The sequence below is a fragment of the Misgurnus anguillicaudatus genome, chromosome 12 (assembly GCF_027580225.2).
Source record: "Misgurnus anguillicaudatus chromosome 12, ASM2758022v2, whole genome shotgun sequence".
In the NCBI taxonomy this organism is placed as follows: domain Eukaryota; kingdom Metazoa; phylum Chordata; class Actinopteri; order Cypriniformes; family Cobitidae; genus Misgurnus; species Misgurnus anguillicaudatus.
The window spans coordinates 24,249,441-24,270,532 of record NC_073348.2 but is presented as its reverse complement, the minus strand read 5'-3'; the positions used below and the strand labels follow the sequence as shown (position 1 = coordinate 24,270,532).

Below are 21,092 nucleotides of genomic sequence, written 5' to 3'. Positions count from 1 at the left end.
GCCCCTGTGTACACTTTAAGGAAATTACTTTCACTTTACGTTCATGCATTTGGCAGACATATTAATCTAAAGTGACTTATAGTGCTTCAAGCTACACATTTTTATCAGTGTGCGTGTTCCCCGGGATCAAACCCACAACCTTTGCATTGTTAAAGGAGTAGTAAATTTTCTTTAAAAAAATCCAGATAATTTACTCACCATCATCTCGTCCAAAATGTTGATGTCTTCCCTTTTGTTCAGTCGAGAAGAAACTACGCTTTTTGAGGAAAACATTCCAGGATTTTTCTCATTTTAATGGACCCCAATGGACCCCAACACTCAACAGCCCCAATGCAGTTCAAAATTGCAACTCCAAAGGACTCCAAACGATCCCAAATAAGGCATAAGGGTCTTATCTAGCGAAACGATTGGCATTTTTGGCAAGAAAAATAAAAAATATGCACTGTTAAACTTCTCATCTTCCTCCAGTCCTGTGATGCGCAGTGCGACCTCGCGTAATACGTCATCACGTCAAGAGGTCACGGAGGAGGTATCAAAACTACGCCCCAGTGTTTACAAGTGTGGAGAAAGAGGACCGTTCTGACGTTGTTGTATGTCGAATTATACTAATTAATGTCTTTGTGTTAAAATGGTCAGAAAATGTGCGTTTCATATATGTAACACGTGACCTTTCGACGTCATTACGCAATTACGTGAGATTGTGCCGGCTCGTCACACAGCCAGAGGAAGAAGAGAACTTGTGGTTTAAAAGTGCATATTTTTTATTTTTCTTGCCAAAAATGACAATCGTTTCGCTAGATAAGACCAGTATGCCTCGTTTGAGATCGTTTAGAGTCTGTTGAAACTGCAATTTTAAACTGCATTAAAACTGTTAAGTGTTGGGGTCCATTAAAGTCCATAAAAATGAGAAAAATCCTGGAGTGTTTTCCTCAAAAAACATAATTTGTTCGCAACTGAACAAAGAAAGACATCAACATTTTGGATGACATGGTGGTGAGTAAATTATCTAGATTTTTTAAAGAAAATGTACTAATCCTTTAATGCACTGCTTTATAATCCTTAATAATAATAATTTTATACTATACAATAAATGTTTCTGATAGATATTATAATATTTTGGATTAAAGCACAATGTAAATAAGTTGATTAAATAAGTTGTAAATCATTTTTAATTAAGTAAACCTGGATTTACCTCCTGGCAGGCAATGACAAATTCCTCCAGCGTTACAACACCATCTTTATTTCTGTCCATTTTCTGTAGGAGAGTAAAAATGAATTTAGTTTCTGCTGATATTTAACACATTCTGACCTAATGCATACTTAGTACTGACCTCAAAGAAAGTATCCACATGCTGCTTCGGTACGTCCCCTTTTACAGCAGGGTAAGTGTACTTGCCCATCATATCATAGATGGCCCTCACTATCTCTGTCATTTCCTGTTAGGAACAAAATGACATGAGTCGGTAACTGAAATAAATAATGATGCTCTTTTAGAAGTGCCACACACATGCGCGCACACCTCTTTGCTGATAAATCCATCTCTGTTAATGTCATAAAGATGAAATGTCCATTCAAGTTTCTCTCTGACTGTCCCACGCAGTAGTGTTGACAGTCCCATCACAAAGTCCTAAGACAGGCAGAGAAAAATAGACAATTGTTTATTGGTGTAACTAAGAAACATACAAAGTATATATTTTTATGCACAAGCCTTGTTTTGTACCTCAAACTTGATAGATCCATCACTCTTGGTGTCAAATGCATTGAAGAGATAATGCGCATATGTACTGGCATCTGGACAACAACAACATTATGAGGACCTTTATATCTCTGGTATGGACTTATTATGGGGTCTTTTTACATAGTAACATACCTCCATGAGGAAAAAACTGTGCGTAAATGTGTTTAAAGGTGTCTTCATTCACCACTCCACTTGGACACTCCTGGGGATAAAAAGAAGTTTATATTATTGCCCTAATATTGGCAAAAGTACAGCACTCATATAGAGCCGTGGCTCTTAGGAATTTGTGCCCCCTGCTGGTCAGTAACATAACTGCAGGGGTCAAAGTGTCCGTATTATTTTACAATTACAGAAATATTGATAAGATAATAAATATTTAAAAAGCATAATTAAAATGTGTATTATATATTAATAATTTAAAATTTAAATGTAACAAAAAAAACCTAAGATGTTGTTGAGTAGTTGGATAGGCAACATTTGAAACATTTTATGCACTAAAATATCATATCAATAAGCGTTCTCTGTTTTACAAGCCATTCTTTGATCAATTATTTTAGCATGGTTGAAAATATGATGAAGGGGTAATACAAAAAAAATGGCTTTTGCAAGAACAAATGGGAGCTACTGTGTGGGTGTGTTGCATGATGCGTGCCTAATACAGCGTGTGAATGCTTGTGTTGTGAAATATGACTATGTTGAGTGTTGCTGCAGGCCAGCGTGTATGATTAGTGACATGTTGGATAATGCGGAAGGAAACAATACGAGTTTACAGAGTTTTAAAGATAGATGACACACGGCAAACAGAACCAGAGGGATTGGATATGCAGATGAGATATGATGATTCATAAAGGAAGTCATTGAAGCATAGAGGTAGATTACATCAACACTATCAGCTTATGAAACGATTTCAAAATGTGTCATAAGAAATTCGAGGAAAGTAAATGTCTGCAATGAAGCTTGAATTAAGGCAGCGTACGTTTTTGAAACCTCTGTAAAGGACTTGTAGCTCTTGCTTGGTGAAGTTAGTCTGTGCCTCGAGTTGCTCCAGACCTTCCGGCCGATGACAGACCATCGTCATCTCCAATTCATCATCTACAGTATCTACAGAAAGATGGAGAGAGGCGTGTCAATTTTGCGTTGATAGACTGTTGCTGTTTCTTCCCAAGGGAAATAATTGAAACAAATGAGACGCTGTTGACATGTGGAAGCCGTAACTCAGATGGGTCTTACAAGAATTTAAATGTTTGAGTTTGCAGACAGACGCTGAAACTTTAAGAGACTCAAGATACTTTAACAAAACAAGAGAAATGTAATAAAAAAAAAACTCACTGTAAAATTGCGGTAATTTATTGTACATTGTAAAAAGTGAAAGCTGCTTTACTTGAAAAAACTTACTTCAATTGGTAACACCTAAAATATTGAAACATTTTCAACTTAAAGTGAGAAAATGTAAGTTTACCAATTTTGTCCAGTCGTACAAGAATTTTTTTTTATTGATCCAACTTTTACTTTTTACTGTGTAAGTTGCCAGCCAGCGTTAGCATTTTTTATGATTTTCACAAAAGTTTAATGCCTTCCAGAAAATGTTCTTCTATAAATATAAACATACAATATTTCAAACATGGGTCTTACAAGAATGCTTTCAAACAAACAAACAAACAAACAAACAAAAGTTCAGTAGGTTACTGACAAGCATTGGCTAGCTTGCTAAGATTTACGAATTTCTTATCTTTTACTGTCTATGATTCTTACGGATACAGAAATCGTGAAAGACAACATTTCGCACCTCAACTGTCATGAATAAAACGCTACTTAAAAAAAAATAACTTGGTTAGGGTGTGATGCCTACTCGATCCCTGATGCGTTCTTCCAGCCACTATCCGCTGCTACCGAACTACCACTATTTTTACAACACTAAGAAGGCGCGACACAACATGATACTTTGCTCAAAGTATCACCTGGATCTCTACACATCAACGCAAGAATTGAGAACATTGTTTGTGTACACAGAGTTTACTAAAAAGAAAAGTTTTGAACAACTGACTTCCGAATGCGGATGAATGAATCTCATATAATGCTCCATTTTCCACTAGAAAGGAAAATATTCACTCTTAAAAATTTGCTGTAATTTTGCAGCTGGTTGCCAGTAACTTACTGTAGAAGATAAAATCAAAAAAATGTTTCATGTTCATTTAACTTTGAACAAAATGTTACCAGTAAATAACATAAATGTAAAATCTACAGTAAGTTGCCAGTAATACCCATTAATACTGTAATTTCTACAGACATTTTTACAGTGTTGTTTTTTACTTGTGACAAAACAACAAATTATTTGTGCATTTATATGGAACTATGCTTTAGGAGCTATCCATCTTTCCTCTCCTCCCCTTTACGTCGCATTCGGAGATCAATACCTCTTGACTGGCAAGATGGCGGCGAGCAGACACCAAAACAACCAAAGTCAGTTGTTCAAAACCTTCTTTTTAGTAAACTCTGTGTACACAAACAATGTTCTCCATTCTCAAGTTCATGTGTAGAGACACAGGTGATAGTTTGAGCAAAGTATCATGTTGTGTTAGCGATTTTGATGCTCACAACATATTGAAGGCATAGCTTCTAGTTCTTTTGCGACCACTTCAGGTACTCAAAATGGCAGAAGACAAGTTTGAGATGTGAGTGAAAAAAAGGCAAAAACAAATGTTTAAATCTAGGGGAGCTGGAAAATGAGCTTTTTTTAAGTGGAGTTTCCCTTTAAGTCATGATACATTTTAGTACTTAAATTGGGGCTGTTTTTGGTTGTAAGAAAGCCAAACTTGGTAACAATAACAATAATGGGGGGCAACATAGGACTTTAATGATATGATCAGAAACAGACAGTTCCTGCTTCCCATTTACAAATCAGAAACTCTGCTCAGGGCCACAGAAACCTACAACATACACCTTCAAAGACTTTCTGGTTTGGGTAGAAAGGAAACAAAGATGATTCATGTATCTTAAGACACACACTCGCACGCACACACACGTTACGTTGGCATATGTGGTTTATGGGGAGAATTCCATTATACTTTTAATCTATGAAAAAGTACCATTTAGTATTTTTTTAAGATGTTCAGTTTACGGGGACACTTCCTGTCCAGAGCTTGCTGCTGTGTCAGCTCTTTAAATGATTGGTGTGTGAAGAGGCAGATGGGATGATGGAAAAATCTGCAGAACGGATGAATATGGCCATGGGTAGATTAGGAGAGTAGCTTTACAAACCTTATAAATCCACTATCTGTTTTTTATTTGCAAACACCTGCTGGGTATCCTTAAACATACATGTGGTGATGGCATTACAGTTAAATGTGAAGTGCTATTGATATTGTGAATGGTCCTTTTTTATGTGAATGTGTTCATTTCTCGAAATGGTTTAAATGTCATTTTTCTATTCAGAAACCAAACAAGTTGTCTCAAGGTACTGATTATAAATTATACTATCAACGAGGATCTATTACCTCAATTTATACTTAACATACGGACACATCAGCCGGGTGATTTATAGCACAATCAATAGCACACCTCTCAGTCACTAATGAGTCTGATTCATTCTTTATTTTCTATGTATCCGGGGTTTTTTTCTCCTAGGGGGTTTTTCAACCCGGGGAGGCAGCCTTTTTGGGCTTAACTTCTATACGTTACATTAGTAATACGTTTGCTTATAATGTTGATTTATAGCCGTAGCAAATTTAACTGCTTGTGCTATCGTTTATTATGTTGTGCTATCTGTCGATTTTCTTTGCTTTTCACTGCATCTATTATGTAAAGCTGCTTTGATACAATTACCAAATTGTGAAAAGCGCTATATAAATAAAATTGAATTGAATTGAATTGTATGGCTCTCTCCACCTTCTCTTCTATAAATAAATAAATACATGCTTCTCGAAAATAAATGAACTCATTTCATGGCGTTTATCTTATTTCCCTTCTAAAAAGACCTGCTTAGGACCGGTTTGGGGTTATAGCTGGTTCATTAGCTGGTAAAATCTATCAACCGGCATGACCTTTTCTGGTAAAGCTATTTGACCAAGCACATCCGTGCTGGTTAAGCTAGATGGATAGCCAAGTGGGAAAACTAGCTTTTAAATGCAACATATGTTACAGCAGGTTTTTATTGTATCTCCTCTCAGTATGCCAAGTCAGTGGGAGATATTTCACTCGAGTTTGTCTGCACAGATAATGATGGTTGTGATTAGTTGAAATCATCACAAGATATGCTAATGCTCATCTTCCCTCTGGCTATGTAATTTACATTTATGCATTTGGCAGACGCTTTTATCCGATTACTCACATATAGTCCTATTGTTTGTGTTATGGGTCATTGTCTATGATGCAAACATTTTGCATTTCTTAGTGGTGATGACCATGGTTTATGGCAGGTCTTTCATCATTTTGCTTCGTATGTAATCTACTGCAAACATCCCAATTCCATACGTCTTTGAACTATTCTTTGTCATATGTCTTTATTTATAACTTTTATCATTATTTATGTGTGACCATTACATTATCGTTACAATAATACATACTTGAAAATGTTTTGGGTTACGTATATAAAGAATGTGAAATGTGAACAAATTTTTTTTCTTATTTCATGTGTATTTTACCCATTAACTGAGACATGAATGTTTTTGTGTTATGTGCACCATCCTGCTGTTTTAGCACCATGTGAATGGCTCATTATAGAGTTTCAATTATAGCTCGTTGTCGCATTCAATGATGCAACTTTTCAGACTAACCTAGCAGCTTTTTTTTTTTAAATTAGCTATTTTCTGTCTTTGGCAAATTTGTGCGACTTCTGAAAAAAGACTTAACAAAGGTGTTTTAAATTAGGCCTATACAAAACACCCTTCTCTGTAACACACTTGTACACCCTGTTCGCCTGCAGCAAAATGACATTGGCTGTGTTCGAAATCGCCTGCTATACCATTATTCTCCCTACATTAGTTTTGTTAAATAGTCCACTTGAATGAGTGAACGAATACGAGTGAGTGAATTCAGACACTAAACGGCGTAAGTGCTGCGTGTGCCATCTTGTGTCAAGATGTGGGAGTTCATTTGGCATGCGTCTCACATTAAAGAGGTAGCTGTCATGATTCACGAGGCGTAGAAGCCAATTGCAGACATTTCAAACACAAAACTTTATTGACAGTAACAAAAAGGCCCACGAGGGGGCTAAACAACTGACAAAACTCATGAAACATGGAGTCACAGGGAAGAAACGAACCAGGACAGCAAACACAAGGGCACTAAATAGGGGAGTAAATAATGAGGGTGCAGGTGACATGAATTAAACAATATTAAGATAATTAACAAGGAGATCAGAAGACAAGACAGGGAGCACACAGCCCAAAACAAAGGCCAATGCCAAAAACTATGATAAGAAGGCAGGACCATGACAGTACAGCTAGCCGTTAAGTGTACATCGGTTATACACTAAATATTGCTGAGCATTATGGGATTGAATAAGTGCACTTAATAATGTCCACTATAATTTCAGACACCACTACAACTGGCTCTCCCCTCAAATAGTGAACTATTCAAAGGTGTAATGTGTATTTTTAGCGTCATCTAGTGGTGAGGTTGCGAATTGCAATTAACCTCAATTTCAAAATGCAGTGAGAAGCTACGGTAGCTGCAATGGGACAGACATGTCATTAAGTTGGGTACACCAAAGATATGTATAAATGCTAAATGTCTCGCCCGCGCTGCTGGCCAATTGAGTGGAACGTCCGCATTTGGTGGCCATCTTACCACAGGACGCGCGCTCACTCATAGCATTGTGTTTAACGGAGCATGTACTTTTAAATGACCTTAACTTGCTCAATTTTCTACCGATTGTCAAACGGTTTGGTTTGTTTTAAACGTCAGAGATATACCTATGACACTGTATACTTAATGAATCATTTTCATGAATCATGTTAAAGCATCGTTAATAACGTTTGTAATAAACCAAACCGTTTAAAAATCGGTAGAAAATTGAGCAAGTGACGGTGACTTCCATGTAAGAGGAATGTATGTATGTAGATAAAACATCCACGGTGCATATAGATAAAAACGTTATGTATGTAGAATAAATACAATACAGTTCATTATGTAAGGTCTTTATACACCACTGATAATATAGTTATGTATATCATATTGCATTTCTGTCAAGAGATCCTTCTAAAAGTTACACATCTTTAAGGGTATAGGGAGCTATTTCGGACATACACAGCCATGGTGAGTGATGACAGCAGTAGTGACGGCTTAGCTTAGTTACCAGGCACAGCTCTAGCATGCAGCATTTCACATTACAATTTTGCTAATATTAATAATGAATGAACTTATACAGTATTTTATGATGGTAGAAAATCAAAAAATCTGATAATCATCAATTATTAAAATATTTTCAAAATAATAGGTTAGAACTGTTAACATTATTTGTGAACTAACATTGTGAACAAATAATAAATATTTTTATATGTATGTATGTATGCATGCAAAACATAACTACGGTATACAAAAAAAACTATATTTCACTGAGATGGCAAGTCAGTTTAGATTTTTTTTTAGGAACCTCGTTGTCTATTCTACAGATTGATATGCTACAGTTTTATGTCGTTACTTAATGATGTCATAACGCAATGATGTCACAATGCCACTTAGCAACATTTAGCAACAAAATAACCTGTCCTTAGCAACTTCCCCTGAGAATTACATTTGTCTGGTTTCTCATTCATTTAATCTTGTCCAATGTAAAAGAGGTTTGCAATGTTTTCAAGCTATACATTATTATCATTATTTGTGTTCTCATGATCTTTGCTCTGCTAATCATGCTCTACCAAGTGAGCTATAAGTAATCTGTTTTATGTAAACTAAACCGCATATAATTATGTACAATTATAAAATGCATAAATATTGATGAAAATTTCAGGGACACTTACCAAAAATGTTTCGTTGTGTACGTATAAAAACACATTAAAAACATTTTGGATCCTTTACAGTGCCCCCTTCATTTCAATTTTCAACCCTTGATATTTTAAACAAATCCATCTATACACAAAGACAGCGATACCGCTGTGAACTTAAATCTACTTTACAAGCTAAACCGATAATGGAGAATATAAACATACAGATGAATCTAAAGTGAATTACAACAACACTTAGATGCATCATGAGACCAAACAGCATGCAGTAAGTATTGTGATAAAGGATGTAATAACTGTGATAAAGGCTGTAATAGATACATCACATAGCGATGACAAGATGTGAAGCCCCTGCCTGTGCAATAAAACAAGAGGAAAGCTCTTAACTTACTTCATCACTCTTAATTATCACCGCTCTTCTTTATATCATGTGTGATAGATGTGATAGTGAGAATGGAAATCATGACAAATGGCAGGAAAAGATAAAGCGAACATTCCAAACAAACAATGTGACAGGCCAAATGTCTCAATATGCAACTTTATTTGTATAATTTAAAGCAACTGCTCACTAGTCAAGAAAGTTGAAATGAATTGCATATTCAAGTTGACCCTAAAAATTGTAGTGCAACAAGATTTTTTTTTTACAATTGAACCCATGACATTTGCAATGATAATGCAGTGAACTACCAACTACAGGACATTATGGTTGTTGTTGGTAAATAAAGGTCAAAAGATAATCTTGAGAAGTCCCAGTGTACGAATACAAACACACAAGAATAGGGTCAGAGCGGGATACATATTACACTAAGGGCTGAAGATGGGCATGTTTGGAGGAAACAGAGAGAGCAAAAACACATAGAATAGAAAATGGACGAGATGTGGACAAAAATGAGCTAATGTGGAGGGGCAAGCAAAGCCCAGAATGAGACCTCTTAAATACTTAAAACAGTGACAAAGTCCATAAAAAGAGCAGCAGCAGGAATACACTAAAATAAACCTTACAGACACATACTGCAAGTAGCTATTAGTGCCATTAGAGTAAATCTTTTAACACAGAGATTAGACAAAAAGCGATTTAGCTTGTATAGAAAGTTAAAAAGAACATCCAGTTTTTTAAATATCTATTTAGCCACTTGGTCTTAATACGTCTGCATTTATGCATTATGCAAACGCTTTAATCCAAAGCAATTTACAGGGTTTCTGTTTGAACAAGACCATGTCAAAGATTGAAATTAATGCGAAATTAAACTTTGGTGCTCCTAATCTCATAATTAGATGATAAGACTTTAGCCTGGATTTCACAGACAGGGTCACATATTATAAGTAAACCAAATAAAGTGAAACATGCAGTCTTTCTAGAACCAGCACAACACATAAGATGTCAATGACATCAGATGCCAACCTATGATGTCACAGACACATTAACTGTAATTTACCGCCCACTTTCTCCTGCAGCACACTACAGGGAGTTGCTCACAGTGATCCTGACAGATCTATAGGTGAAGATGTCAGAAGAGCAAGGAAATAGTTTAATAGCAGGGACTGAATATTCATGAGCAGCTGGTGTATAGGCAGTGCTAATCACTTGTTACTGCAGCTCTGTGATTAAGACCGAGCCACAGTTACTGCCCCCCTGAGCCACAGCTGAGAACCAAATGAAACCCAGACCAGCCAGCGGTCTTGGATTACTGATCTTTGAATGGATAGACTTTAGTTTAAAGCTTAATGTCCCAAAGCATTTGGCATGTGCTAAACAGTTTGGCTGGAGCTATAGGGGAATAGAAGGTTGTCCAACAGACCGGGGCATAGTATTACGTCACTAAATTTTAATCAGAAAATAATGAATAATTCTGTTACTATATGTCATTTACTTGGTTAAGCAACTATACAAAGCACTTTCTAAAAAGTGCTAGGTTGTTTTTAACCCAGGGCCGGGTCACTATTGGACAGAACACACTGCTGGGTTAAAATGACCCAACTGGGTTGTTTTAACTCTGCAGTGTGTTCTGTCCAATAGTGACCCAACCCCGGGTAAAAACAACCCAGCATTTTTAAAGGAGCTCAGATGTCGAAGCCGCTACATGCCACATTGGTCAAAAATTAGATAATCATATTAACCAAATCCACTTGGCACACTCTAAAAATGGCTGGGTTATTTGTGACCCATATTGGGTAAATATTGGACAGAACACGTGCTGGGTTAAAAATTGACCAAATGCTGGGTTATTTTAACCCAACTGCTGGGTTATCATACCCCATGGTTGCATAACAACAACCCAACATTGGGTTATTTTAAACCAGCATGGGGTCATTTTTAACCCAGCACGTGTTCTGTCGAATATTTACCCATTATGGGTCAAAAATAACCCAGCCATTTTTAGAGTGCATGTATTAAACGTTTATCAAATATTTTCACTTCAAATCTGCTTAATCCCAGTCTTAGGCCATTCAGAAAAACAGCTGATTGCCGATTTTTAAGCAAAATCTTTTAAGTGAAAGATAAAGGATGGCGCGGGGAACGACTGTAGATCACATTCAAACTTGTGTCCCTTGTGAGTTCTTGCATAACACCCAAACGTGGCAGTGACATGGATCACAGAGCCCCCTAATGTATTCATCAGCACTTTTATCAGTAAGGGGATTTTTAAGTGGGCTATTGGTACAAAATTTACACCAGATGTTGCCATCAAGCCAAATATTGATTTCAAAGAAATCAGAACATTTAAGTATACAAGTTGAGTCATAATAAATAAAGTGAAATGACACAGAGAATAAGTATTCTGGTCTGGTCAGTCAAGTATTAAACATAAGTGGCCTTGAAACTTTAGTTTGCTGTAAACTGTCATATTAGCAAAAACTTTAAAAATAGTGCTCTTGATCTGACCTCGATCAAGAGCGAGTTTTTTTCAACTTTTTTGCAGCGCTCCTGCAAAAAGGCTTGGGAGGCAGCAAAAATGTGAGGCACGTAACTTTATTTTATTATTAAAATTATTCTTATAAATAAAATATTATTAGTATTAATAAAATAATTATTAATAATAAAGTCTTATGCCACGAACACCATCATCAAGGTCATTATCAATAAGGTCTTAATTTGAAATTTGTATAATATAAATAACAATAATATTCAAATATAAATAATAAAAAGCTCCTGTATAAAACAGATTCCTAAAGAGCACCTATTTCATTGCTAAAAAACAACATTATTTTGTGTATTTGGTATAGTACAATGTGTTTGCATGGTTTATGGTTTAAAAAACACATTATTTTCCACATTTCCTACAATTTTGTAGCTCCAGATTTCCCTGCCTTCCTGAAACGCACGGATTTTGTACACAACTAATGGATTTGAAAAGCTCTGTGTCCCTGATTGGCCAGCTAATCTGTACATTGTGATTGGCCTGAATACCTCTGGCATCATGTGGAAATGTGACGCTCCTTACCATGTTTGAAAGATTCGCTCACAATACAATGCTGACAGGAGTTAACTTACAGGCTCAAAGCGGGAGGAATGTCGGTCTTTATTACATCACCAATCCCAGGAAGTAAACTGTTGCCTACAATCCGTGTGTTTGTTGTTGTCCAAGAAAAGTGATTTACATCGGAAACGATATTTCGCATCATCATTTATCTTCTGCATATCGTTCACATGTACCAACACACGCTTACACACCAAAGGGAATGTAAAATCGTGAATCAGACCATAGGTTTGCTCTTAATTTATCTAATGTACAGTACCTTAACAAATGTATCTATTGCTTACAAGAATGGATGGATGCAATGTTAAATGAACAGATGGATAAATTATTAACGCCTCTGTGGGTAATATGCATTGCAATATGCCAGTTTAACCATGTCGCTTGGGTTTAAGCTGGCTATTAAATCGGTGATCTCGCTATAGGACGAACGACATATGCGCTGCTGTATAATATTTATGCCCTTGCTGCCATGCCTGTGATAACATCCCATCATCTGTTCTATCAACCCTGACAAAGCTGTCTCCATGACAACTACACTACAGCGCATGTGAACAGGAAGAGAGCTGATATGTGAGCAGAGTGTTAAAACACCCGCTCATGAACCAAGATGCCACACAAACAGAAAGATGTCGATGTTTATCTCTGAGAAGAAGTGAGGTAAAACCATCATTTGTAAACAGCGGAGAGTGATGTGGATTTCTGCATCTCTACCTTGCTTCTGTGTCATTCTCTCAGTTTATTAGTATGCACTGTTTGTCTTTAAAATCTTTTTTTGAGCGTTTGTAAAGCCTTTTCAATATTGTGGTTCTTTTTAGTTTAGTTATTTAGTGCTATTATTGATAGCAGTTCTTCAAAACTCTTTGCATTTCCCCCTCTATCTCTATTTGTAGGTACAGCAATGGATCAAAATGAGTCAATCCTAAATTCTAACCTGTCTAATCTAGATCTCTCATGCTGTGTTAACGTACCTCTGGTTGGTTGTCTTTGCCTTGTCTGCATAGTCAATGTGCCCACTACTGCTCCCATGTTGTCACCGCAGAGACAAGCGTGTTTAAACTAATTGCCAGTCTGCCAGTCTGTCTCTTGCTGTTTGTCTTTCGTCAAGATGCTTGTTGAAGAGCCGCCTCTTGTTTCTTTCTGCACTCTTCCTTCACTTGCGAATAGATGAAGAGGAGCTGGAATAATGTTGCTAAAAGCATATGGTTCATTCCCTAATGCCCCTCCCACAAATTTTTCCCTCTCTCTATCTCGCTCTCTCCTCCGAGTTTCCCCGTCTCTCTGCTTTTCTGTTCCTTGCTCTCGCTGTTGGGGTTTCTGCTGGGTCCCGTTTGTTATTCAGTGTCAGGAACTGTTGCTGTGCAGACGTACTCAGTGTGAGATGTGTGATTGTAAGCAGGATGAAGAGTGTAAAAATGAAACGCTCCTCTCGTTTTTATTGATGCTCTATTTTTCACACAGCCAGAATGTAGCAAGATGGATGACTTTTGTTTTACTACTCACACACGCACGCGTGAGGATATGTGGTTTACCCTCACAGAAAACCTTTGAATTTTTTTTTATGAAATAGAAAGTTATATCCACATATAGTCCTTGCAACCCAGTATCACGAAATTACGTATAGTCACGTAAATTTGTAAGTCTTTTCCGTGACACTGACACGTTTTTCCGCCTTTTTCTGTGAACACGTATTTGTTACTCAACTGTTTTGTCCTATTTTCTTAACATTGTCACTTCCGTTTAGGGTTAGATTTACATAAAATGACTTCCTTACCCAAACCCAACTCTAACCCTAATGCCAGACGACAATGGTTTAAAAATCATAAAATAATATAAAAAAAACATGAAAAAAGGTATAAACCAATACTTAAAGTGATTTCCTAATGCAAACACCAAATTTAACATTAAACAGAAGCGTCAATGGTTTGAAAATAGGACAAAACAGTTGAGTAACAAATACGAGACAGTGACACGTAAACAGAAATACGTGACATGTTCACGCAAAAAGGCGAAAAAACGTGTCAGTGTCACGGAAAAGACTCACATATTTATGTGACTATAGGTACATAATTTTGTGATACAGGGTTGCATAACCACATCATAAAACCGCATTAACTCCCACACACTGTGTTTGTCTGTGGTGCAGACTTTCTACTGACTACTGCTTTTAAACTAATAAATATCCTCAAAGGAAACGAAACCCTTCACACAAACCTTTTTTTAGCAACTTTATAATTACAGTTTTTCGTTTTCACTGTATGCTCTCTAACAGTAGTGGATTTGGGTTTTAGTAGGGAATCAACACAAAATTTTATTTTTTCAATTGAAGGCATCTCTTAATGTCCCTGAAGGGGTGTATCAGATTAATTCATCTCTAAAGTATTGCTACACACACACACACACACACACACACACACACACACACACACACACACACACACACACACACACACACACACACACACACACACACACACACACACACACACACACACACATCAAAAGTGGTGAAACATCTATAAGTAGTGTCATCATCCACTGTTTATTTCCACTTATGAGCCATTTTGTGTGTGTGCGTTAGGTGACTCAATCAAAAGAGGGTTTTATGCATCAAGTATCTTATATAAGCGGCTGGAAGGTAAACTGAAAAGTTTTTTATGGTTTGTTGCACGTATACACAACAGTTTCATTTTGGGGTCGTGATAATGCAAGTTTTTGATGACAACGTCTGACAACTCTTCTATGCGTTGCATTATTATTACTCTCGCTAGTATGGTTTAAAGTGTAACTAAACCCCTGGTCAGAGCCTGACTCCACCCACTGGCAATATTTGAAAAAGTGGGCAGATCCCAACGGAGATAGAGAGGACGAACTAAGCTCGTACCAAGTGTGTGGTGAGATCGTAAAAAGGGCGTGGTGAGCTTGAACCTTCTTACGTGACGAGGTATTTTTTGGACCCAACATCCACTAGTGAAATTTAACTGTAGCTGAAGAGTGCAGCACTCAGACGTTTTTACACCATATATTGTAGTATTGAAACAGTTTATATCCAAATGTCAAAAAACTTACTAAAATCAATGAACAGCACTAATGAAGCAACATTTTTACAGATAATTAACTAAAAGTTGGTTTAGGGTTTAGTTACTCTTTAATCTTAGCCGCTGTATTTTGCTGCTTATGATGTCCATCGATTTTTCTGTGTTTTCTACTGCATCTATTTTATTAAATAAAACATTTTATTAAATAAAACAATTGTAAAAAACGCTACATAAATAAAATGGACTTGAATTGAATCTGTGATAACGGTGACATCATAAGCATGTGTTTATTCGGTTATAGATGTTTCAGCAGTAACAACATAAACAAGCAGCTTTCGTGGTCAACACGTCACTTCAAATGTCTTAAATTGTTGTAAATAACAACAGTCCTTTTAAAATAGTTATTTATATAACAAGCAAAATAAACAACAAGTACATTACCTAGGAAACCAAAACATTTGTAATTTTCGACGAGGTATTTGTTCAAGAGTTCAGTTTAGCAACTAGTCAGACCATTAAACAAACCGAAACCGGGAGTAAAGTTCTGACCAGACGCTTTACCGCGACAACGCATGTGCGTCCGATGAAACCGCCTATAGGCATGCGTGACAAAATGTCCCTTTATAGTCCAGGGTCACTTGTAGTCACTACTTCCTTAGTTATGTTTCCATCCAAAGTTGCGTTTTAAACTTATGCACATAATTGGAATTTTGCATGAAATATTCACAAATACAGCAGCGTTTCCATCCAGTGACCGGAAGAGAGCTAAATCGGCACTTTCTAATAAACGGACGTTTAATATCAGTTAGAAAAGCATAAAGTCACTACTGTATTTAAAGAATTTCAAGTATAATCACACAAAAGCACACAAATGAAGCATTATACACATGCTTTTAGATTCCTGCTGTTTCAGTTGATAGTTATGTAAGACAGTCATGTAAAGTAATATTACTGAACCATTGTTATTACAGATTTTAGCTATTCTTTTCAGAATTTCCAAAACTGTAATTTAGATGCCGTCCAATGAGTTCTGTTAGATGGTTAGTCCAGTTATGCATGTCACATGACTTTTTTGATGCGCATCTAGGGATTTAGTTTTTGCGCATGTTTTCTTATCAGATAAGAAATCAATTGTTTTTTATGCGCATTTTTATAATTTATATGTATCTTGGTATTTCCATCCAGCTTTATTTTTATGTGTTACTCCAAAATGCTAAAACATTTGTTGAAAACACATTTTTGTTTGTCCGTCTTAATGCTTTTGCCATGTTGTTTGTTTGGATTTCCCTCTATAGACAAAGGCATATGTGCGCAGGCTTGCAGTGTGTTTTTACTAGGTGACATCATCATTTACTGACCTGTCATACCTAATACAGCGGATTAGTCGTATTTGCATTGTACATGAAGTAAACGCAAATGAAGGACTTTTTAGTTTTTAGTACATCAGTGTTGTGTAAGCATAAAATTATTCTGAGTAATATGTGTGTGTCAATGCGTGTAATAACTTAAGTGTTCTTGCAGCTCATTTGGTAGAGCATGGCATAAGCAAAGCAAAAGGTTTTGTGTTTTATTCCCAAGAAACACACATGGTGATGAAAAATGTATACCTTTGAATGCACTATAAGTCGCTTTAAAAAATAATGGCTCCCAGAAGCATAACTGTAAATGTACTACTGTAGTTTCTGTACATGTACCATTTAACCATTTTAATGCAATGTACGATTAAACTTCATTATTACACGGCTCTCTGGAATGCTTGATTCTGATTGGTCAGTTGAGACATTTGCAGGTTCGTTCATTTCAAATAATAACCGCTCCAAAGTAATAACGCATAGCCGGTGCTACTTGTATGTTTTAAATCCCTCCGCGCCAACAAAGATTACTGTTTGGCGCCATCTTGTGACAAACACTGAACAACCACAATTAAGAATGGAAAATTTTGACATTCATTTTAACATGTACGGAAAAAACAAAACATTTAAACAGCGGATAGAAGAAAGATCAACGACAAGACACAGAAAGCTTACTGAGACTGAACTTGACAAAATAGAGCATGACAGCTTGTTACAGTGTAATTATACATTTAAAGGGCACCTATTATACAAAATCCACTTTTACAAGATGTTTGGACATAAATGTGGGTCGGCAGAGTGTGAACACAACCACCCTACAATGAAAAAAATCTATTCACCCCTTCTTTTATAATCCCAATTTAACCAAAACAGTCTCATTAGACATGCTGCTTTGATTCTCTTAGCAATCTGATGTCACACTGCTAAAGCCCCGCCCATAGCCACTGACTGACAGTCTTGTATTACCATAGTGTCTACCTGCAGTGAGTTAGACGTTATCAGCTTTTTTTCTGTGCTTCTTTGCGAAATCAGATCTATTTTAACCAAAGCATCTCTTTTGGGAAGGGAGGAAGAACAATGGCTCATTTGCATTTAAATCTTTCGCCGCCATTGACAAGTTATCTCGTAAATTAAGAGAAAATGCGTCCCTGCCAATGATGAGTATTTCCAGCTTTCCACAATACCTCTAATATCCACCAGGTGGTGCATTTTCGCAACTTATAAAACCCGGAAGTATCACCATAGGGCAGTGTTTCTCAAACTTTTTCAACCCAAGGACCACTTTATCTTCCAATTCTTTTCTGAGGACCACCTAACAGAATCCCACTCTAACACTCCCCCAAAAAACAACAAAATAGGAAGGATAACTAAATTTAAGTTTAATATGCAACTTTCAAGTCAAAAACTAATTTTTTAAACACAAATGCAATGCTATGTTCAGAAATGATTATATGAATTTTATTTCATTTGAAAAAGTAAATGTGAAATGAGTTGCAGCTTAATATAAACAACAAACTGCACATGTGAAAAAAACTGCAATTAAACATGCTATAACAGCCCCACTTAATGTCATTCCAAAGAGTTTAAATCTGAGGTGGTGGGTATATGAAGTCTATGGTTGTAACTATGGTAACAATAAAATACTGAAAAAAAAATCCCCCTTAATGTCCAAAATCACTGAAATTACAGGGATTTTACACATGAAACAAAAACTAGTACATTACAAAACTAATAGATCTGTGGATTTTAGCTGCTTTCAGTTGACGCTTGATTCAGTTGACTCCTCTTTTCTTTGGTTTTTGCTCTCACCCAAAAGGGGCATTTTGGTCATGCTATAATAAATGATCTGTCGGGTATTTTGGGCTGAGACTTTACAAACACATTCTGGACACACCTGAGACTTATATTACATATTGTAAAAATGGGCATATATGTGACCTTTAAATAGTGAGTAATAATGAAGATTAACAATATGTAACTACTATAGGGTTAGGGTTTGGTTTATGGTTAATAATGTAATAATACATAATTTACTATTATTAATATAATAATTACATATAACATGTTTAGCAAAGACATTGTAAAATAAAGTGTACCCCAATGTTCAATAACCCAGTACTAGTTTGTTTCATACAGTATTCTCCCTTGTTTCTGAAGGTCCAACCACGCAAACATTTCCAGCCAAGAATAACAGAAAGATTGAACTGAAGATCAGATGAAAAGACGTTGCTGTTGGGAAAAGACTGATTTTCAAAACAGCAGGACTGTAGTCTTATTAATAATACAAAAAAGATGACACATCAGAAAGGCTTTGGGATGGGAGTGCGGAAAGAATTTGAAGATATGAGTAATTACATAATACTGTATCAAACCTCACTGCTCTTTATTACGCAAACCCTACAGGACTGACACGAAATCTTGCCAAGACATCCAGAGATGCCCTCATTCTGGCACGCAGACACGTGAACTCCATCCCTAGAACTCTATATGTGCACAAAACACCATACTCACTAACCCTATGCCCAGAAGACAAATTACAATCTGAAAATATTTTTGCGGTCAAAATGCATAGACTAATATTAATGTAATGTATGCAACAGTAATATGTGTGTTCTTGCTAACTGTTTTCTGCTGCCTGGCTCTCATCCTTGGAAGAGAAACACTTATGAAAAAAAATGTCTGGCACGTGTTAAACCCATGCACGCAGGTGTAAGCTTCTTTTCTCACTCACAAGTGTATGTGTAGGACTTTTCCTTGTAGGTGAAACTGCTAATGCATTTGAGAAATGGTTACAGATCATTGGCTTGCTCTTGGAGACATTAAAGGGTGCGAATAACAGTTGAATAATAGTCAATCTGCTATACTACAGAGACCATATGATCATAGAAATGTCTACAACAGCGGTACAGCACAAACTGCGCTGATACAATTTTCAAGCAGTGTGGTAAAACCCTCAAAGTACCATATCGACCCACTTTATATCTATTTTATTCTTCAATGATACAGACACCTTTATTTCTATTTGGAAGATTAATAGGATGTATATCATAAATCATACGTATAGTGTTGCATTGGTAATGTACTTTTTTTACTTCGAATGCTTACTTTAGCTGCCATAATGTTTATATTACTGTTTATAATGCTGTTATGACACCTCATCCTTACTAAAGTGAATAAACTGTACATTTACCAGTACCTCCAGTAAAATGTAATAATGCGATCGCATGGTTCAGTGCATAATCAGCCAAAGTCCGCATATTTATGCGGGGGCCGCATTTTTTCAAATACGCCACACTTTCGCTGCATAAATTGCAGATAGGAAGTAATAAGAAATTAGTTTTTACATTAAGTTAGTAGCCTAGTGAGAACAGGGTTTTGGGGCAATCACTTTTTTCTCTTTTTTAGCCAACCGCAGTTTTTGCGACTTAAAATTGCATAAAATTGCATAAATATCCCGCATATTACTTTTTAAATCACAAAATCCTGGCCGGACCACTGTTGTCAGTGATATAAGTATTTGAAATGAAAATGATTTCTTAATGTCTAGTGACATATCAGGGCCATTTTATGATTAATTGATATACATTTCTTACACATTGCTCCTTTAAGCAATTTTGAGCGTGGTCTGAGTATTTCACAATCTGCTCAGTTACTGGGATTTTCACTCACAACCATTTCAAGGGTTTATAAAAAATGGTGTGAAAAGGGAAAAACATCCTGTATGCATCAATCCTGTGGGCGAAAATGCCTTGTTGATGCTAGAGGTCAGAGGAGATTGGGCCGACTGATTTAAGCTGATAGAAGAGCAACTTTGACTGAAATAACCACTCGTTACGACCGAGGTATGCAGCAAAGCATTTGTGAAGCCACAACACACACAACCTTGAGGCGGATGGGCTACAACAGCAGAAGACCCAACCGGGTACCACTCATCTCCACTACAAATAGGAAAAAGAGGCTACAATTTGCACGAGCTCACCAAAATTGGACAATTGAAGACTGGAAAAATATTGCCTGGTCTGAAGAGTCTCGATTTCTTTTGAGACATTCAGATGTCAGAATTTGGCGTAAACAGAATGAGAACATGGATCCATCATGCTTTGTTACCACTGTGCAGGCTGGTGCTGGTGATGTAGTGGTGTAAAATTGCATAAATAGCTCACATATTCAATCACATTTTTTAAGAAAACACGCTGCAAGATCAAGGATTTTTGCCCGCAACAATCACAAAAACATGCATTTATTTGGATGGACTGATTTACAGTATAAAAGGGATATTTCACCCCAAAATGTAAATTCTGTCTTAACTAACGGCGCATTCACACGGGGCGTCAGCGTTAATGCTTCCCATTCACTTTTAATGGGTGACGTCATGCGTTGCCGAACTGAATTGTGGATCCGTCGGCACCGCGTCAGTGCCGTTGCTCGCGGCAGAAGTTGAACATTTAATCAATTTTTTTAAGGTAAGTGGTTGCAATCAATTTATTTAAGCTACATTTAAACAAAAGTTGTATATTTTACTTTACGTTACTAATCTTTTTTGTTTA

The 21,092-nt window shown here is 36.5% G+C and overlaps 1 protein-coding gene across 3 annotated transcripts in view; it reads right to left on the bottom strand.

The window, feature by feature from the left end:
- kcnip1b (Kv channel interacting protein 1 b) overlaps window positions 1-21,092 on the bottom strand; it is a 69,068-nt gene that overhangs the window by 1,295 nt on the left and 46,681 nt on the right. For 2 of the 3 annotated variants that reach the window (XM_055208643.2, XM_055208640.2), the window contains exons 2-7: window positions 2,715-2,839; window positions 1,871-1,940; window positions 1,721-1,791; window positions 1,520-1,627; window positions 1,332-1,436; window positions 1,193-1,255 (exon numbers count right to left, since the gene is read on the bottom strand). In XM_055208643.2, the coding sequence (XP_055064618.1) occupies window positions 1,193-1,255; window positions 1,332-1,436; window positions 1,520-1,627; window positions 1,721-1,791; window positions 1,871-1,940; window positions 2,715-2,816 (519 nt within the window). In that variant the 5' untranslated portion in view covers window positions 2,817-2,839. Of the gene's footprint in view, window positions 1-1,192; window positions 1,256-1,331; window positions 1,437-1,519; window positions 1,628-1,720; window positions 1,792-1,870; window positions 1,941-2,714; window positions 2,840-13,126; window positions 13,543-21,092 lie in introns of those variants that run through there. The other variant, XM_055208641.2, reaches the window with a different exon arrangement.